This window comes from Ictalurus punctatus, chromosome 7 (genome assembly GCF_001660625.3).
Source record: "Ictalurus punctatus breed USDA103 chromosome 7, Coco_2.0, whole genome shotgun sequence".
In the NCBI taxonomy this organism is placed as follows: domain Eukaryota; kingdom Metazoa; phylum Chordata; class Actinopteri; order Siluriformes; family Ictaluridae; genus Ictalurus; species Ictalurus punctatus.
Genome location: NC_030422.2, coordinates 34,848,743 through 34,869,556, shown reverse-complemented (window position 1 = coordinate 34,869,556; position 20,814 = coordinate 34,848,743). Strand labels below are relative to the sequence as shown.

Sequence of the window (20,814 nt, the reverse complement as noted above, 5' to 3'; positions counted from 1 at the left end):
GGGAGTAGGTATCTGTAGTAATGATGGGAGTAGGTATCTGTAGTAATGATGGGAGTAGTAATGATGGGAGTAGTTATCTGTAGTAATGATGGGAGTAGGTATCAGTAGTAATGATGGGAGTAGGTATCAGTAATAATGATGGGAGTAGGTATCTGTAGTAATGATGGGAGTAGTAATGTTGGGAGTAGGTATCTGTAGTAATGATGGGAGTAGTAATGATGGGAGTAGGTATCTGTAGTAATGATGGGAGTAGTAATGATGGGAGTAGGTATCTGTAGTAATGATGGGAGTAGTAATGATGGGAGTAGGTATCTGTAGTAATGATGGGAGTAGGTATCAGTAGTAATGATGGGAGTAGGTATCTCTAGTAATGATGGGAGTAGGTATCAGTAATAATGATGGGAGTAGGTATCAGAGGTAATGATGGGAGTAGGTATCTCTAGTAATGATGGGAGTAGGTATCAGTAATAATGATGGGAGTAGGTATCAGTAGTAATGATGGGAGTAGTTATCAGTAGTAATGATGGGAGTAGGTATCTGTAGTAATGATGGGAGTAGGTATCAGTAGTAATGATGGGAGTAGGCATCTCTAGTAATGATGGGAGTAGGTATCAGTAATAATGATGGGAGTAGGTATCAGTAGTAATGATGGGAGTAGGTATCAGTAGTAATGATGGGAGTAGGTATCTGTAGTAATGATGGGAGTAGGTATCAGTAGTAATGATGGGAGTAGTTATCTGTAGTAATGATGGGAGTAGGTATCAGTAGTAATGATGGGAGTAGGTATCAGTAGTAATGATGGGAGTAGTTATCAGTAGTAATGATGGGAGTAGGTATCAGTAGTAATGATGGGAGTAGGTATCAGTAGTAATGATGGGAGTAGGTATCAGTAGTAATGATGGGAGTAGTTATCTGTAGTAATGATGGGAGTAGGTATCTGTAGTAATGATGGGAGTAGGTATCAGTAGTAATGATGGGAGTAGGTATCTGTAGTAATGATGGGAGTAGGTATCAGTAGTAATGATGGGAGTAGGTATCAGTAGTAATGATGGGAGTAGGTATCTGTAGTAATGATGGGAGTAGGTATCAGTAGTAATGATGGGAGTAGGTATCAGTAGTAATGATGGGAGTAGGTATCTGTAGTCATGATGGGAGTAGTTATCAGTAGTAATGATGGGAGTAGTTATCTGTAGTAATGATGGGAGTAGGTATCAGTAATAATGATGGGAGTAGGTATCTGTAGTAATGATGGGAGTAGTAATGTTGGGAGTAGGTATCTGTAGTAATGATGGGAGTAGTAATGATGGGAGTAGGTATCTGTAGCAATGATGGGAGTAGTAATGATGGGAGTAGGTATCTGTAGTAATGATGGGAGTAGTAATGATGGGAGTAGGTATCTGTAGTAATGATGGGAGTAGGTATCTGTATTAATGATGGGAGTAGTTATCTGTAGTAATGATGGGAGTAGTAATAATGGGAGTAGTTATCTGTAGTAATGATGGGAGTAGGTATCAGTAGTAATGATGGGAGTAGGTATCAGTAGTAATGATGGGAGTAGGTATCTGTATTAATGATGGGAGTAGGTATCAGTAGTAATGATGGGAGTAGGTATCTGTATAAATGATGGGAGTAGGTATCTGTAGTAATGATGGGAGTAGTAATGATGGGAGTAGTAATGATGGCAGTAGGTATCTGTAGTAATGATGGGAGTAGTAATGATGGGAGTAGTTATCTGTATTAATGATGGGAGTAGGTATCAGTAGTAATGATGGGAGTAGGTATCTGTAGTAATGATGGGAGTAGTAATGATGGGAGTAGGTATCTGTAGTAATGATGGGAGTAGTAATGATGGGAGTAGGTATCTGTAGTAATGATGGGAGTAGTAATGATGGGAGTAGGTATCTGTAGTAATGATGGGAGTAGTAATGTTGGGAGTAGGTATCTGTAGTAATGATGGGAGTAGTAATGATGGGAGTAGGTATCTGTAGTAATGATGGGAGTAGTAATGATGGGAGTAGTTATCTGTAGTAATGATGGGAGTAGGTATCAGTAGTAAGGTTGGAAGTAGGTATCAGTAATAATGATGGGAGTAGGTATCTGTAGTAATGATGGGAGTAGTAATGATGGGAGTAGGTATCTGTAGTAATGATGGGAGTAGTAATGATGGGAGTAGGTATCTGTAGTAATGATGGGAGTAGTAATGATGGGAGTAGGTATCAGTAGTAATGATGGGAGTAGGTATCAGTAATAATGATGGGAGTAGGTATCTGTAGTAATGATGGGAGTAGGTATCAGTAGTAATGATGGGAGTAGGTATCAGTAATAATGATGGGAGTAGGTATCTGTAGTAATGATGGGAGTAGTAATGTTGGGAGTAGGTATCTGTAGTAATGATGGGAGTAGTAATGATGGGAGTAGGTATCTGTAGTAATGATGGGAGTAGTAATGATGGGAGTAGGTATCTGTAGTAATGATGGGAGTAGTAATGATGGGAGTAGTTATCAGTAGTAATGATGGGAGTAGGTATCAGTAGTAATGATGGGAGTAGGTATCTGTAGTAATGATGGGAGTAGGTATCAGTAGTAATGATGGGAGTAGGTATCTCTAGTAATGATGGGAGTAGGTATCAGTAATAATGATGGGAGTAGGTATCAGTAGTAATGATGGGAGTAGGTATCTCTAGTAATGATGGGAGTAGGTATCAGTAATAATGATGGGAGTAGGTATCAGTAGTAATGATGGGAGTAGTTATCAGTAGTAATGATGGGAGTAGGTATCTGTAGTAATGATGGGAGTAGTTATCTGTAGTAATGATGGGAGTAGTAATGATGGGAGTAGGTATCTGTAGTAATGATGGGAGTAGTAATGATGGGAGTAGGTATCTGTAGTGATGATGGGAGTAGTAATGATGGGAGTAGTTATCTGTAGTAATGATGGGAGTAGGTATCAGTAGTAATGATGGGAGTAGGTATCAGTAATAATGATGGGAGTAGGTATCTGTAGTAATGATGGGAGTAGTAATGTTGGGAGTAGGTATCTGTAGTAATGATGGGAGTAGTAATGATGGGAGTAGGTATCTGTAGTAATGATGGGAGTAGTAATGATGGGAGTAGGTATCTGTAGTAATGATGGGAGTAGTAATGATGGGAGTAGGTATCTGTAGTAATGATGGGAGTAGGTATCAGTAGTAATGATGGGAGTAGGTATCTCTAGTAATGATGGGAGTAGGTATCAGTAATAATGATGGGAGTAGGTATCAGTAGTAATGATGGGAGTAGGTATCTCTAGTAATGATGGGAGTAGGTATCAGTAATAATGATGGGAGTAGGTATCAGTAGTAATGATGGGAGTAGTTATCAGTAGTAATGATGGGAGTAGGTATCTGTAGTAATGATGGGAGTAGTAATGATGGGAGTAGGTATCTGTAGTAATGATGGGAGTAGGTATCAGTAGTAAGGATGGGAGTAGGTATCTGTAGTAATGATGGGAGTAGGTATCAATAGTAATGATGGGAGTAGGTATCTGTAGTAATGATGGGAGTAGGTATCTGTAGTAATGATGGGAGTAGGTATCAGTAGTAAGGATGGGAGTAGGTATCTGTAGTAATGATGGGAGTAGGTATCAGTAGTAATGATGGGAGTAGGTATCTGTAGTAAGGATGGGAGTAGGTATCTGTAGTAATGATGGGAGTAGGTATCAGTAGTAATGATGGGAGTAGGTATCTGTAGTAATGATGGGAGTAGGTATCAGTAGTAATGATGGGAGTAGGTATCAGTAATAATGATGGGAGTAGGTATCTGTAGTAATGATGGGAGTAGTAATGATGGGAGTAGGTATCTGTAGTAATGATGGGAGTAGTAATGATGGGAGTAGTTATCTGATATGGTGCTGGTTTGAGACATTCGAGTGGCTGGATTATTCATGTGCAGATTAATTGGTCAATCAAACCCAAACCCTTCCTTCCTTCTCTAATTTTCACATGTTTTGAGCAGTTAGCCCTCGCAAGCAAGAAAAAACAGTCTGTTTAGAAGTGTTTTAAGTTTAAGTTTTTTGATGGAGAAGAATCTGTGCTCAGTCCTGGATGATTAATAATCCAGTTAATACCTCTGGCTGATAACCACAAGTGTGAAATCTCTGGGATCTGCATTTTAGAATTAACTATTGCTAGTCCAGGCTCTTGTCATCTCAAAACTGGACTACTGCAACTCACTACTCCCAGGCCACCCGGCCAGCTCCATCAAACCCCTTCAGATGATTCAGAATGCTGCAGCGCGCCTCGTCTTCAACCAGCCCAAGAGAACCCATGTCACATCCCTCTTCATCTCCCTCCACTGGCTTCCTGTAGCCGCCCGCATCAAATTCAAGGCCTTGATGCTCACCTACAAGACCTTGTCTGGAACAGCACCCTCCTACCTCAACTCTCTCCTGAAGGCTTACATTCCCTCTCGCAATCTGCAATCAATCAACGACCGACGTTTAGTAGTTTCTACTCAGTGTGTCTCAAGATCCCTTTCAAGAACCTTCACGCTAACTGTTCCTCAGTAGTGGAATGAACTTCCAACCTCAATCTGGACCGCGGAATCTCTCACCATCTTCACAAAACAGCTAAAGACCCACCTGTTCCGTGAACACCTAACCAACCCATAAAATAAATAAATAAATAAAAACTTCCTCTGGCACTTACACCTCTACTCTGTGCACTTTGCTTCTGCTGGAAATCAATGAATGGATCTTGTACAGTAGTACTACTTGTATTGTTCTCTGCTTGATATATCGCTTTGCTTGTATTTTCTCATTTGTAAGTCGCTTTAGATAAGAGCATCTGCTAAATGAATAAATGTAAATGTAAACTATTGCAGTGCAGGGGAACAGACCCACAGTCCATTTAACCATTAAACTGATGAGAATATCACATTTGCAATGCGGTTCTCCCTTCAGTCTCCTCTTCAGGGGGTAAGATTCTGATCAGTTGGGTTAAGGTCTGGTGATTGACTTGTCCAGTCTAAAACCTTACACTATTTCCTTTGTTCAGCTTCTTCTCTTACTCAGGATTTTGGAGAAGATACTCTCACGAGGTACAGAGGATGATGGTGTGAATGGGTATTGAACTGAAACTTTAAAATTAATTTTCTATAAAAGAAAAAGTGTTCCATCCTCTCTCTCTCTCTCTCTCTCTCTCTCTCTCTCTCTCTCTCTCACACACACACACACACACACACACACACAGTGTGAATATCAGAAACACTCTCACACAGGGACAGCAGTGTGTCTATGCGGGACAGCGCCGAAAACAGTCCAAACCTCTTCCGGTGTCTCGGTGACGTTCGGTGCTTGTGACGTCAGCAGTCACGTGGTCCCAGGCGCTGCGTGTGGAAACGGTGGGATTGTGTGTAGAGTCTCGAGCGCCGAGGCTGCGGTGTTGAATGTCCCAGTGAAATTACAGCTCGTGCTTACCTGAGGAGGTGAAGTCCTGCTGCAGAGCCTGAGGTAAGTTCTCCTCAATCCTCTCACCTGAGCTGCTCCTACTGCCGGAATCCACGCGTTTATACTGTTTATTCCGGGCCAGAGAACCGGCTCTGATCGCTGGGTTCTGCAGCAACTTCTCCCTGGCTTTACGGAGCAGGTTCAGGAGAGGGAACAGGTAGGACGGGGGGAGGGGGTGGGGGGAGAGAAAGGGGTGGGGGGTGAGAAAGGGGTGGGGGGTAATTTCAGTGTTGGGAATAAATCTGTAACACCTACATCACAGTGTACTCTTAGGGAAGTGTGTGTGTGTGTGTGTGTGTGTGCGTGCGTGCGTGTGTGTGTGTGTGTGTATGTGTGCGCGCGCGTGCGTGTGTGTGTGTGTGTATGTGTGCGCGCGCGTGCGGTACGTTTTTATACGATTCTGTCTTTCAGCTTCATTAAACTCATCCTATTGAAATAAATAAAAATCTAAAAAAGTATGAAGACTTATAGACAGGCCATACACGGCCATAAGTATGTGCACCCCTGACCATCACACCCATATGTGCTTGTTGAACATCTCCAGATTCCAGATTTATTCCCCCTGTGTTTGCTGCTATGATAACCTCCTCCACTCTTCTGGGAAGGCTTTCCACTAGATTTTGGGGCGTTGCTGTGGGGATTTTGGGGCATAGCTGTGGGGGTTTTGGGGCGTGGCTGTGGGGATTTGGGGGCGTGGTTGTGGGGATTTGTGTTCATTCAGCTACAAGAGTGTTAGTGAGGTTGAGGTGAGGTGCTGATGATGATGTGAGGAGACTCCAGTTCCAGTTCATCCCAAAGGTGTTCAGTGGGGTTGAGGTCAGGGTTCTGTGCAGGACACTCGAGTTCTTCCACCTTCTTCCAACCTTCACACACCACATCTTCATGAAGCTCGCTTTGTTCACTGTGTCATTTTGGAACAGTGTTGGGTTTCTTAGTTCCAGTTCTGTGACATTCTGTACGATTGTGTGCTTCCACATTTTGTGGTAACAATTTGAGGAACAAGGATATGTGGATATGGGTGTGATGGTCAGGTGTCCACATAATTTTGGCCTTATAGTGTATGTCTGTGTTCATTTCCCAGAAAGCTTTATTAATGAAAACATCCAGATAACCTTCATGCATTTCTACTGTAGAAATTTAGAAATATACATGATATGGCCAAAAGTATGTTTTCACCTAACCATCAGACCCGTATGTGGTTCTTCCCCAAACTGTTACCACAATGTTATAAGCACATAATTATCTGTGCAGCAGAAATGTGCAGCAGAAATGTTCAGTAGAAATGTGCAGCAGAAATGTTCAGTAGAAATGTTCAGTAGAAATGTGCAGCAGAAATGTTCAGTAGAAATGTTCAGTAGAAATGTTCAGTAGAAATGTGCAGCAGAAATGTGCAGAAGAAATGTTCAGTAGAAATGTGCAGCAGAAATGTGCAGAAGAAATGTTCAGTAGAAATGAAACTGGAGATTGTTTGTTTGAGCTGAAATAATAAAAAAAAGAAAATAAATAAGATAATCACATAATTATCTAAAAGTTACTGGTTAGGCAACTGCACTATTTGAGCATGTAGTATTAGCACATTTATAGAAAGGGTGTATTTATTTATAATCGCACTATCCGGGGTCACCCAGATGAGGACGGGTTCCTTCTGAGTCTGGTTCCTCTCGGGATTTCTTCCTCATATCATTTCAGGGAGTTTTTCCTCACCACCGTTGCCTCTGGCTGCTCATTAGAGATAAATTCATACATTTAACATCTATATCTTGAGTTTATATATTTCTGTAAAGCTGCTCTGGGACAATGTCCACTGTTAAACACGCTGCACTAATAACACTGAACTGAATTAAAATGTCTTTGTATTCTGTAGTAGTAAGATTCCCCTTAACTGGAACAAACCAGCCCAAACCTGTTCCAGCATGACCTCGTGTTTCGCCCGAGCTCGCTAATGCTGTTGTGGCTGAATGAACACAAATCCCCACAGCCGTGCTCCAGATTCTAGTGGAGAGCCTTCTCAGAAGAGTGGGGGCTGTTATAGCAGGAATCACAGGGCAGAGTTATTATTAATGCCCATGGGTCTGGAATGGGACGTCCAGCAAGCTCATATAGGTGATGGTAGAGCTGAGGGAGATGGAAAAATGTTATATAACATAATCACCAGTGAAAGGCACGTTTTCAGTTCTCCTTTTATTTGGACGTGACATTGAAGAGAACTATCACACACGAAAACAAAAAAAACGTCAGAACAATATGAATACTAATCCAATCCTTTATAGTAGGTACATGTTCCTCGAGTTTTAGTTGGGCTGATCGGCGTGTCGCGGGGCGTTTCGCTCTGTGCCACACCCCTCCATGCTTGTTTTTATTTTGGCTGAGGAAAATGCAACGTTGGTGATTATAGATGATTATAAATACCAGTAGACATTTTCTATGGTCGTACGATATGTATGGGCGTATAGCACAGCTCTAGGTGATGATCAGGAGTCCACATACTTTTAACAATATAAACATCTAACAGATGACGGTGGTCAACTGGTGGAGTGATGATGCAGTATGTAGTGAACCGCTGTGAATTCTGGAGCGTGTCTGTGGAGATTTGTGTTCATTCAGCCAGAGGAGCATTAGTGAGGTCGGGCGAGGAGACCTGGCAAACACTCAGCGTTCCACTTCATCCGAGTTCAAGTCCAGTTTACTGTCAGATGTTTCCAGAATACAGAGTACACGAGTTAACACGAAGTGCATACAAAGCAGTAAACGTATACATGGGTGGAGGAAAGGTATTACACAGCTCAGACTGCATGTAGAGTGAAAAAGAGCGAGGTGGATGTTGTGGCTCCAGGTGGACAGGTTGAAGATCTCCCTCCTGTCTTCTCATGGCTGGTTATTCTAAAGGTGTTCAGTTAGGTTGAGGTCAGGGCCATGTGCACAGGGGCATTGTCATGCTGTAAATGCTGTCGTGAAACTGTTAGGACTGAGACTATATAATGCTTCCTGCACAGAAAAGTCCTTAACTTTATGGTAAACGTTAATTAAATCACACAAACTCTAAAATATGAATGAAAAGGACTTCAGGTACTCATGACCTGACTTTCATATATCACAACTCTACAGATGAATAATTCTGTTCTATATGTTCAGTTAGAAAGATTTGTAAATAAATTAAACGAAATATTTTGTAAAAACTGTGAAATATTCTTAAAGAGCAGAGAGTACTGTACCCGTGACATGACCTTCATGCCTTTCTACTGTAGAAAAATGTAGAAAAAAGACGTACAGAACACGGAAAAAAACCTTAAATACACACAATACGACCAAAAGTAAGTGGACACCTGACCATCAGACCCGTTTGTGCTTTTTGGAGATTTTATTCCAGATTTATTTTTTCTTCGCTGCTATAATAACCTGCAGGGTTTTTTTGGGGAAGGCTTTCCTCTAGCTCTTGGAGTGTGTCTGTGGGGATTTATGTTCATTCAGCCAGAGGAGCATTAGTGAGGTCGGGCGAGGAGGACTGGCACGCAGTCAGCATTACAATTCAAACAAGTTCCAGTTCACTTTATTGTCCGATGTTTCCAGAATACAGAGAGACAATGAAAATCCTGTGCTACAGTGGCACGCCCATGCAGTTAACATAAAGTGCATACACACAGCAAACAGACCCAACATACCAGACTGCGGCATATAGAGAGATTTCACATGGGTGGAGGAACCGTATTACACAGGACACGCTCTATAGTGCACAGGGGCATTGTCATGCTGGAACAGGCTTGGGCCTCGTAGTTCCAGTGCAGGGAAACTGTAAAGCTACAGCGTACAGAGACCTTCTATACGACTGTGTGGGTTAAACTTTGTGGAAACAGTTTAAGGCAGAACCACATATGGGTGTGATGGCCATGGGGTGCACATACTTTTGGTCATATTTATGGTCATTGCAGAGAAAACCTCATTATGAAAAACATACAGAGGTTAAATGAATGAAAAGTGATAGACCTGTCCCTCAGAAACTGTCAGGACTGAGCCGATATAATGCGTATTGCACTGAAAAGTCCACAACTTTATGTTAATTACAATGAATTCCTTATTAAATGTTTATTACATCATATTAACATAAAAATAAAAATATTATTTAAAAGCACTTCAGGTACTCATGACCTGACTTTCATATTTCAGTACTGTAAAGAATAATAATTCTGTTCTATATCTTCTAAAGGTTTATATTTTCATAAAATTATTAAATGACACTGTTTTCTAAAACTGTAATATATTCTTAAAGAGCACAGAGCACTGTGAACATGACCTTCAGGCGTTTCTACTGGAGAAATGTAGAAGTAAAAGAAATACAGAACATGACCAAAAGTATGTGGACACGGGACCATCACAGCCGTACGTGTGTGCTTTCCCTAAACTGTTGTCTTTGTAGAAGGTCTTTGTTTGCTGTAGCAGTAAAAATTCCATTCACTGGAGCAGACCGGCCCAAACCAGTTCCAGCATGACTGTGCCGCTGTGCACAAAGAGAGGTTTATAAATACATGGTGTGTTGAGGTTGGTGTGGAAGAAGTGGAGTGGCCTGCGCAGAACCCTGACCTCAGCACCTTTGGGACTGAATTGGAATGCAGACTGCACTCCAGACCTCCTCGCCTGTGGTCAGTGCCCGAGCTCGCTAATGCTCTTGTAGCTGAATGAACACAAATCCCCACAGCCGTGTTCCAGATTCCAGTGGAGAGCCTCCTCAGACGAGTGGAGGATGTTATAGCAGTAATTACGGGCAGAATCCATATTAATGGTCATGGATCTAGAATGGGACGTCCAATAAGCTCATATAAGTGATGGTCAGGTGTCTACATACTTTTGGCCATATAGTGAATTTATACACTACATAAACACTCTGAAATTGAGAGTGATTAATAATTCTGTACCACTCGATGATCACACCAGCCAGGATGCCTTCACTGGTGCAGCTGTGGAACAACTGGATGATGCGACAATTCAGAAAAAAATCTTAGAGGCACCGTTATGCGAAACCATCATTTCAGCTCTACATCATGGAAGTACATCAGAACAGACGTTCATCTTCAGATTATAAGCTAAAGTAGAAAAGGAAGAAAGTCATGTCATGGGAGCAGCCTTTTCTGAGGAATATACACTGTATGGCCAAAAGTATGTGCACCCCTGACCATCACACTCGTGTGTACTTTTTGAACTTCTCATTCCACTTTACTGTTATAATACATTCCACTCTTCTGGGAAGGCTTTCCTCTAGCTCTTGGAGTGTGTCTGTGGGGATTTGTGTTCATTCAGCCAAAGGAGCATTAGTGAGGTCGGGCGAGGAGACCTGGCACGCAGTCAGCATTACAATTCATACATTTCCACTTTATACAAGTTCCAGTTTATGGTCAGATGTTTCCAGAATACAGAGAGACAGTGAAAATCCTGTGCTACAGTGGTACGCCCGTGCAGTTACAGACCCAACATACCAGACTGCAGCATAGAGAGAGGTTTCACATGGGTGGAGGAACCGTATTACACAGGACATGCTCTATAGTGCACAGGGGCATTGTCATGCTGGAACAGGTTTGGGCCTCGTAGTTCCAGTGCAGGGAAACTGTAAAGCTACAGCGTACAGAGACCTTCTATACGACTGTGTGAGTTAAACCTTGTGGAAACGGTTTAAGGAAGAATCAGATATGGGTGTGATGGCCATGGGGTGCACATACTTTTGGTCATATTTATGGTCATTGCAGAGAAAACCTCATTATGAAAAACATCCAGAGGTTAAATGAATGAAAAGTGATAGACCTGTCCCTCAGAAACTGTCAGGACTGAGCCGATATAATGCGTATTGTACTGAAAAGTCCACAACTTTATGTTAATTACAATGAATTCCTTATTAAATGTTTATTACATCAATAAAATCACACAAACTGTGAAATATAAATGAAAAGGATTTCAAACTGTTTAACAAATTTGGAAGCACACAATTGTAAAGAATGTCTTTATATGAATGTCTGCATTTGTCTTGGGAACAATCCGGTCCAAACCAGTTCCAGCATGCACAAAGAAAGGTTTATAAAGACACGGGTTGCCAAGGTTGGTGTGGAAGAGATGGAGTGGCCTGCACAGAGCCCTGACCTCAACCCCACTGAACACCTTTGGGATTGAATTGGAATGCAGACTGCACTCCAGACCTCCTCGCTGACGTCAGTGCCCAACCTCGCTAATGCTCTTGTAGCTGAATGAACACAAATCCCCACAGCCATGCTCCAGAATCTAGTGGAGAGCCAGAAGAGTGGAGGCTGGTATAGCAGTAATTGCAGGAAAAAATCCATATTAATGCCCATGGATGTGGAATGGGACGTCCAATAAGCTCATATATGGTGATGGTCAGGTGTCTACAGTCGTTTGGACATATAGTGTATATAAACACTAAGTAAACACAATAAACACAGAATCTAAAATATTATTGGGGTGTCAGCTGGTAGTGTGATGATGTTGTGAATATGACAATGAAATAAGGTACAGCATGACCTGGGGGTTGCATCATATAGGGGTGGTGAGGGTGGAAAAATCTGTCCCAAGGCCAGTGGTACTGGACCACATGGTGGAGGCTAGAACCACTTGGGATGCTCTGAGTCTTGATCAAGAGGAAACTCATCAGTAGTGACATAATAAACTGTTTGTAGCATTTTACCATTTAAATTCAAGCGTTAAACGGCAAACTTGCACAATTAGTACTATAATATAATGAGAGTAAATGTCACTTGACATAATAGCAGTTTAAGATATGTAATAAATCACCCATCTCTGAGCCTTCCCCAAACTGCTGCTACAAAACTGTAGGCGCAGAATTGTATGGAATGTCTTTGTATGCTTTAGCATTAAGATTTCTCTTCACTGGAACAAAGGGACTGAGCCTAAACTTGTTCCAGAGGTTTATAAAGACATGGTCGGCCAAAGATGGAGTAGAAGAATGCTAGTGTCCTGCATAGAGCCGTGACCTCGACCCCACTGAGGACCTTTGGAACTGAACTGGAATGCAGACTGGCCTCCTCACCCTACATCAGTCCCTGACCTCGCTCATGACAGTCGGTCATGGAATGGATAATGATATTCTGATCAATCAGCTCATATTCTTTTTATTTTATTTGATCTCAAACCCAAATGCCTTCAGAACAAAAAACAAAAGACTTGGTCTTGCCATTCCATTACTTTTGGAGGGGACTGTATGTATGTAAAACTTTATGGAATGGACATTGATGTCTTAAAATTGATGCGTCAAGCCAAACAATCCAATCATTATACCCCTATGCCACAGTTTACCTGTACCTGAGTGGAGCTGTCTCTTATGGAGTCAGTGTTCAGGCCAATCCCACCAATTCAGGCCAATCCCACCAATTCTGACCAATCCCACCCACCCTCCACAGAGATTCTGACCAATCCCACCCACTCCCAAAGGAATTCTGACCAATCCCACCAACTCCCACAGAGATTTCACAAATCCTGCCTGCTCCTTTAATTATTGTTTGCACGCACCTGTGATATTTTCTTGACTTACTAAGTTCTGGCTTCTGAGAGGCACATCAGAAAGGTGTTCATGTTTATTTTTCATGTTTATTTTAAATGTCAGAGACAATTGTAAAAAAAATATACATCAGAAGGTGCACCTACTTCTATGTGAGTAAATGATAAATGTTACTGGTGATGTCACAGTACATGACTTTGTTAGTGTAAGGCAGTGGTTCTTAAACTGGGGGCCGCCAGATGGTTCCAGGGGGGTCACATAGAAATTCTAGAACATTTAAAAAAAATTATTTTACCTGTATGTAAGTCGCCATTGTGAACCTTTACACTATGATGTACATAAAAAAGAGAAATATTAATATAATAAAAAGAGAAACATCAATATTAATTAATGAAATCAGTTATACACAGCACATTAAGACACACACCAAACAGAGACAGAGACTGGTTAAAGTGGACACGTTTATAAATAGAGGACGTAGTCTCTTATCTGAGAAAGTTTATACAGAAGAGCCTAGTGTGAAAAAAACAAAACTGTGGAAATTTGATGACTCTTGGGGGTAACAAAGGAATGCACCAAACACAAGGGGTCCTCACGCAGAAAAAGTTAGAAAACCACTGCTATAAGATCTCAAATTGTGCACAGGCTCATATGGACTATTATCTAATGATCTACTGTAGGTCTTATCTCTGGTAACTACAGATGTTACATTCATATTGTTTTATCTGTTCAGGAATAATTTGCTTCATTTGAAATTGAATTTCTAACATTACATTTCCATTTTATTTTCTGATTCAGAAAGGAATGATGTTCTGCTACAAGTCGCCTCCTGCTTCTTGTGTCCAGTTCCATACGCCTCTTGACCTGACCTCCACAAGCACTTCAAGAGATGGCACTGCTTCAGAAAGGCTTCAGAAGTCTGGAGAAACCAAATCTGAGAGTCTGTCCCCAGTAAGTTGCAGTAGCCCCAATAATAATAAACCCTCTTAGTCACTTACATCTTTTCTTCTTGACATCTTCATCCAAAATCAAGTTCAGCTGGTCCTGCTCAGCTTTTATATTTGATACTCATCAGACAGCATGGTGTTACAGGCTAATAATCCCATTCCTGCTCGCTCCTTTAGTTTTTGTTTCCACCTGTATGTGATATTTTATTTGGTTTATTTGGTTCTGTTGTCAAAATAAATTAAAAAAATAGTAATTTAAACCAGTGTGACACTGAAAGCAGTTACTAAATATGTATTACTAAATAAGTATGTATGTGTATAGGTTATAGGGCATTAATAATATTTTATGATTTCAATTATACGTCATTTTGAGATCCTTAGTGGAGCCTGTGGTTGTTGGCTGTTAGCATAAGGTTGGAAGAGTCTGAGAATTTATTATGATCTAGAATTGTCATCAGCTGGCAGTTCCTGATGATAATTCTTCAACTGCTTGACAAGTTCTAATGAGTCCACTGAGGTCTAACGTGTCATTTTTTTTGTTTGCTTCAGAGGGTGTTTTCATCCTTAGACTTCAAAAGTCAACAAAATAAATAATTTGACTTGGGGTCAAACACTCACTGAGCACTTTATTAGGAACACTTATACACCTTCTCATTCATGAAATGATCTAATCAGCCAGTTGTGTGCCAGCAGTTCAATGTATAAACACAATGGGGGGAAAAGTGTAAGCTCAGTGATTTTGACCGTGACATGAATGTTGGTGCCAGATTTGAGTATTTCTGTAAACATATTCTTTCAGTGATGCTCCATGGGATGTTCAAAGTTTCGGGAATTTTTTTATAACCCAACTCTCATCTGTACTTCTCCACAACTTTGTCCCTGACCTGTTTGGAGAGCTCCTTGGTCTTCATGGTACCACTTGTTCAGTGGTGTTGCAGACTCTTGCGCCTTTCAGAATAGGTGTATGTATATATACTGAGATCATGTGACACTTAGATGACTTACAAAGTGTTATGTGTACAGTGTGTTTAACAGTGGACATTGTCCCAGAGCAGCTTTACAGAAATATATAAACTCAGGATATAGATGTTAAATGTTTGAATTTATCTCTAATGAGCAGCCAGAGGAGACGGTGGTGAGAAAAACTCCCTGAGACGATATGAGGAAGAAACCTCGAGAGGAACCGGACTCAGAAGGAAACCCGTCCTCATCTGGGTGACCCTGGATAGAGCAATTATAAATAAATACACCCCTTCTATAAATGCGCTAATACTACATGCTCAAATAGTGCAGTTGTGAAACTAGGATACTCAGTCACCGGATCTGAATCCAGGAGAACAGCTTTGGCATGTGATATAACGGGAGATTCACAGCAAGAAAGTGCACCTGAAATATCTGCAGGAACTGCATGATGCAGTCATGTCAACTTGTACCAGAATCTCAAAGGAATGTTTCCAACATCTTGTAGAATCCAATGGCATGAAGAACTGAGGCTGTTTTGAGAGAGGGAGAAAAGGGAGGTCCGTCCCAGTATTAGTATAGTGTTCCTAATAAAGTGTTCAGTCAGTGTATATGGTTAAAAAGAGCAGTGGGTCTAGAAGAAGGCCTTGCGGAACACCAAACTTTACTTTTGTATGCATTGAGTAATGTGTTCTAGAAGAATACTATGCTGTAAGGTATCAAACACTGCATGAAGTTCCAGAAACACAAGGAGATCCAACCCTGACCAGTCCAGAACTCGGTCATTTAGCACTTTAACCAGCGCTGTCTCCATACTGTGATGAGGTCTAAGTCCTACATGTGTAATATAAGTGTTTTCTGTGCCGTATGGCCTAACTTCTGAGTTACAGCCTTCTAGGGTTTTAGAGAAGGTTGATATTGGCCTGAAGTTTGACAGGTGACGAGGGGCGAGCTCAGGTTTTTTAGGTACATAGCCAATGCTAAGTGAAGAGTTTTATTATTTATTGTTTATGTTTCTCCACTTATTCAGGATTTATCTTAAGTTTGTCACCAGTGTGTGTGTATTAGTGAATGACACCTACTTCTATCTGATTAAATTAGTTGTTTAACTGGTGATGTCACAATGCATGACTTAGCATAACAGCTCCAGGTGTGCACAGGCTCACATGGACTTTCGATTAGTCATCGTATCGTTTATTTCTGGAACATACAGATGTTACATTCATATTGGGGTTTTTGTATATTATTTTATTTATTCAGGAATAATTTGCTTCATTTGAAATTGAATTTCTAACATTTCATTTCCATTTTATTTTCTGATTCAGAAAGGAATGATGTTCTGCTACAAGTCGCCTCCTGCTTCTTGTGTCCAGTTCCATACGCCTCTTGACCTGACCTCCACAAGCACTTCAAGAGATGGCACTGCTTCAGAAAGGCTTCAGAAGTCTGGAGAAACCAAATCTGAGAGTCTGTCCCCAGTAAGTTGCAGTAGCCCCAATAATAATAAACCCTCTTAGTCACTTACATCTTTTCTCCTTGACATCTTCATCCAAAATCAAGTTCAGCTGGTCCTGCTCAGCTTTTATATTTGATACTCATCAGACAGCACCTTTAATGTGTCACCAGTGTGTGTATATTAGTAAATGACACCTACTTCCATGTGAGTAAATTATATATATTACTGGTGATGTCACAGTGCACGTTAGCTTTGTCTCACATGGACCATCGATTAGTCACCGTATCATTTATCTCTGGAAAATACAAAATACAGATCATTTGCTGCATTTCAAATTGAGTTTATAACTTTTTGCTTTCTATTTTTTGCGATTCAGGAAGGAAAGATGTTCTGCTACAAGTCATCTCCGGCTCCTTTTATCCAGTTTCATACGCCTCTTGACCTGACCTCCACAAGCACTTCAAGAGCTGGTACTGCTTTGGAAAGGCTTCAGATCTCTGGAGAAACCAAATCTGAGAGTCCGTCCCCAGTAAGTTGCAGTAGTCAGTCTGGAACTTTCATCACTAAGCCCTCACCAAAACTAATATGGAAAAAAATCCACCATTGCTTAGACTGTGGGAAGAGTTTTGCTAGACTGGGAGACCTCCAAAAACACCAGAGGATTCACACCGGAGAGAAACCGTATCAGTGCTCAGAGTGTGGGAAGAGTTTTACTCAAGAGAGTAATCTCCAACAACACCAGCGGGTTCACACCGGAGAAAAACCCTATCACTGTACATGGTGTGGAAAGAGCTTCACTCATCAGCAGAACTTCCAGACGCATCAGAGGATTCACACGGGAGAAAAACCATATCAGTGCTCCGAGTGTGGGAAGAGCTTCACTCGCAAGAATGCTGTACAGCGCCACCAGCGCGTTCACACGGGAGAGAAACCCTTCCACTGTGTGCAGTGTGGAATGAGGTTTAGTGAGAGCGGTACTCTGAAAGAACACCAGCGACTTCACACGGGAGAGAACCTGTTTCACTGCTCAGAGTGTGGGAAGACTTTCCATCAGAAGAAAACTCTACAAGGACATCAGCGCACTCACACCGGAGAGAAACCATACTTCTGTACGGAGTGTGGGAAGAGCTTCAGTCGGATGAACACTCTACAGCAACACCACCGCATTCACACGGGAGAACGGCCGTTCCAGTGTTCAGAGTGTGGACAGACTTTTGCTCAACAAAGTACTCTCCACCGACACCAGCACATTCACACCGGAGAGAAACCCTATCACTGCTCACTGTGTGGGAAGAGTTTCAATCGCAAAAACACTCTACAGCTACACCAGCGCCTTCACACGGGAGAGAAGTCCAGCGCTGAGGAGATTTACTGAGGAACTTCTAAGTAAACGCTGACAACTCCTAGCTTGTTCAAACGCAATATATTTCTAGCATGGTTTACAGTTTATTCTGGTCTCGAAGATGTGAATGTAAATATCACGCAAAGCACACAGAATACTGCCGTGTTGCAGAGTGTTGCATTTCCTGTTTAGCACCACCTAGCTAAGCTGGACTTCTGCACTTTCTGCTCACTTTGCACACAGTCTAGACCTCCAACAGTGGATCCTGTGAGCATCCAGTAGCTAAATCCCCAGATATACGATCAAATCTGCTGATGAAACAGATGTTTGACTGCACAGAGAAGTCACAACCAGGGGTGTCAGGAGCGTTCGAGGCTAAAATAAAGATCAGATGAAGAGTATGCGGACTGACACACACACACACACACACACACACACACACACACACACACACACACACACACACACACTCAGTGCACTGCTGAAATGGAAATTAATCAGTGTTAATATACTGTAATAACTCCACCAATGCTCAAGAAATGCCTTTATAAGAGCATGAAAATGTTTCCAATTTTATTTGTTTAGCACTTTTACCCACGGACATTGCATCACAAAGCAGCTTTACAGAAATATACACATTCAGGATAGAAAATTTTAATGTATAAATTTATCCCTATAAGTCCTTCCTAGTTGAAAAATACAACAATGATAATAAAAGGAAACGTGTAGAAAGGGTTTTCTTAGGGTTTTGGTACTTCTCCATGGTTTATGGTTAGGTCAACAGGTGTGTATGCTGTAGAGATTATCATCTGTCTCTGTATTCCTCCGGCTCGTTGTTTTTTAATTGGCTGGTCACTGATTTTCATGCAGTATTCTTAATTAAAGAGATTTGCGTAAGCAGTAACCAGAGTAGAATTTTATGTGGTTCAGTTTGGATGTTTGGATGTTCAATTCGTCAGCTTATGACCTGGAGCTCAGACAAATGCTGCATTTCAGGAAAACAACATCCTGTGAACTGTTAAGCATGGAGATGGATCTGTTATCTTCGGGGGTTGTATGGCAGCCAGTGACACAGCAAACATCGCACATGTATCGAGACTGGATTCCAGTAAATATCAGCAAACTCTGGAAGCAAATGCGACTCAGTCGGTCAGAAACATTCCCACACTGAACTACTTCAAGAAGTGCAAGCTGAAGCTTCTGGACTGGCCCTCACGGTATCCTGAGTGGAACATCATTGAAAATGTGTGTGTAGATATTAAAGATGCTGTGCATGCAAGACGGCCCGAGAATATCCCAAAACTAGAAGGAAGAGTGGGAAGAAATTCATTAAAGAAGAATAGAAAGACACTTAGCTGCCTACAAAAAAACATGTACACATCTGCTGATGAGGTGTAATAAATACTGACGTAGTAAAATTAAATGTTTTCCCAGAATTTTAATTTCATAATATATAAAGTAGCTGTGTAATAATATCTGCAGAAATGTTTTTGTTGTTGTTGTTTAATCATTTGTTACAGAGGATATTTCTTTTCTTTTTCCTAAAGATCAACAAAATATTAGGCATGGGTGCACAAACTTATATTTATACACATACAACATACACATACACATTATAACACATGCACATACACATGATAACTTATACACATACAAATATTTTTAACAGTTCTGGGGTTATTTAGTTATTTTTATGTTATTAGGTATAAAATAATTGTGTCCTGTCTGTATTTTACTGTCGAGTTCAATGTTGATTTAATAAATAAAGTTTTGCTGTACTTTGAATTTATTAAAGTTACATTATTATAAATAATTTGCAATGTCTACAGAGCCACAATCATAAAACTATGAGTCTGGATACATTAATAAAGTAAAAACACGCAAATTAAACAAACGGAGACTTTCATATAAAACCAAGGGCAAAAGCCGGGGCACGGATTGTGTTAATTAATAAATTCAGTAATTAATTAATGTTAATTCTAACATCTGGCTTTGCTCTAAATTGGCTGACGTCAACATGAATAGTAGTTTTTTCCACAACCAGGGAGAAAGTGTACATGGTGATGTTCAGCAGCTCTGCTCCTCGATGATTGAATGACGATTACACAATGCTCCAGTAGGGGGCGGTGTGTGTGTCTACTTCTCTCAGTCCATCATGAACTCTCAGAAATAAAAGAAGACGAGCTGCAGTTTTCCATCTGTCTGTGCACATCATCTTTTAACATGTTGAAGAAGGTCGGCTCGACGAGGAATCAGTTAGATGTTTGTGCCCAGTCCTCTATATTATTTGTGAACTGTCCTGAAGGGGGCGCCTCGGTTACCTGCCTGAGGTGAATCATCTCCAGGTGAGAACGTTTCTGACAGGTTTACAGCAACAGTTAGATCTGACTCAATAATCCTGATCTGAAGTTTTTATAGGCTGTGACAGTGTGGTGACAAAATGAAAAAAACATGATTATGATTGATATATAATTGTAATATTATTCTGACACGCAATTTCATTTTTGTACATTCCTCATATTTTCTATCATGTTAATATGTTCAGTATAAGTTTATTAGAGGCATAACAATAATCCATTACTGAAATTTACCGGTTTGTGCAGGTTATACAATTACTTACAACTTTCAGATATCTAAATACATTTTTAAATGTATAATTAATTAATTTAGTGATAATTTACCTGTTAATGTATGCCACATCCATGGATTAAAACTGATTTTCACACTAGAACATGGTGGCAGTGAAAGCTGCAGTGATTAGTCCTCATGATGCATCACATGAAATCCCCTCTATCTTTAACCATGACATGCCTCAGTGCACTTTCCTAAACTGACCACTCACACCTTCTCTTTCCCCATTTCTCTTCTGTGTAAATAAACCCAGTGTATTTAGTGATTATTCTGTTTGCAGGCTCTGTGTTAAACATTATATACAGTTTAGTGCTGTATAAATTGCAGCTTTCCTAGTATCAAGTGCAATGTTTCAGACTTGTATTACAAGCCTCTGTCATTCTGAGGGGTTATCATCAGCATTTGGGCATTTTTGAATGCTTTAAAAATCTCAAATTATATTTATTTTCCCAGTAATTACTCATTTGGCCAAAAACTAATTCCA

The 20,814-nt window shown here is 40.8% G+C and overlaps 1 protein-coding gene across 1 annotated transcript; it reads left to right on the top strand.

Annotated features, from left to right (window-relative positions):
- Window positions 1–5,313: 5,313 nt before the first annotated feature.
- LOC108267083 (zinc finger protein 501) lies at window positions 5,314–19,499 on the top strand. The gene is made up of 4 exons (XM_017471038.3): window positions 5,314–5,487; window positions 13,793–13,945; window positions 16,227–16,379; window positions 16,734–19,499. Exons 2-4 carry the CDS (start codon window positions 13,799–13,801, stop codon window positions 17,730–17,732), a joined length of 1,299 nt encoding a protein of 432 aa, XP_017326527.1. The 5' UTR covers window positions 5,314–5,487; window positions 13,793–13,798; the 3' UTR covers window positions 17,733–19,499.
- The last annotated feature ends 1,315 nt before the right edge of the window (window positions 19,500–20,814 follow it).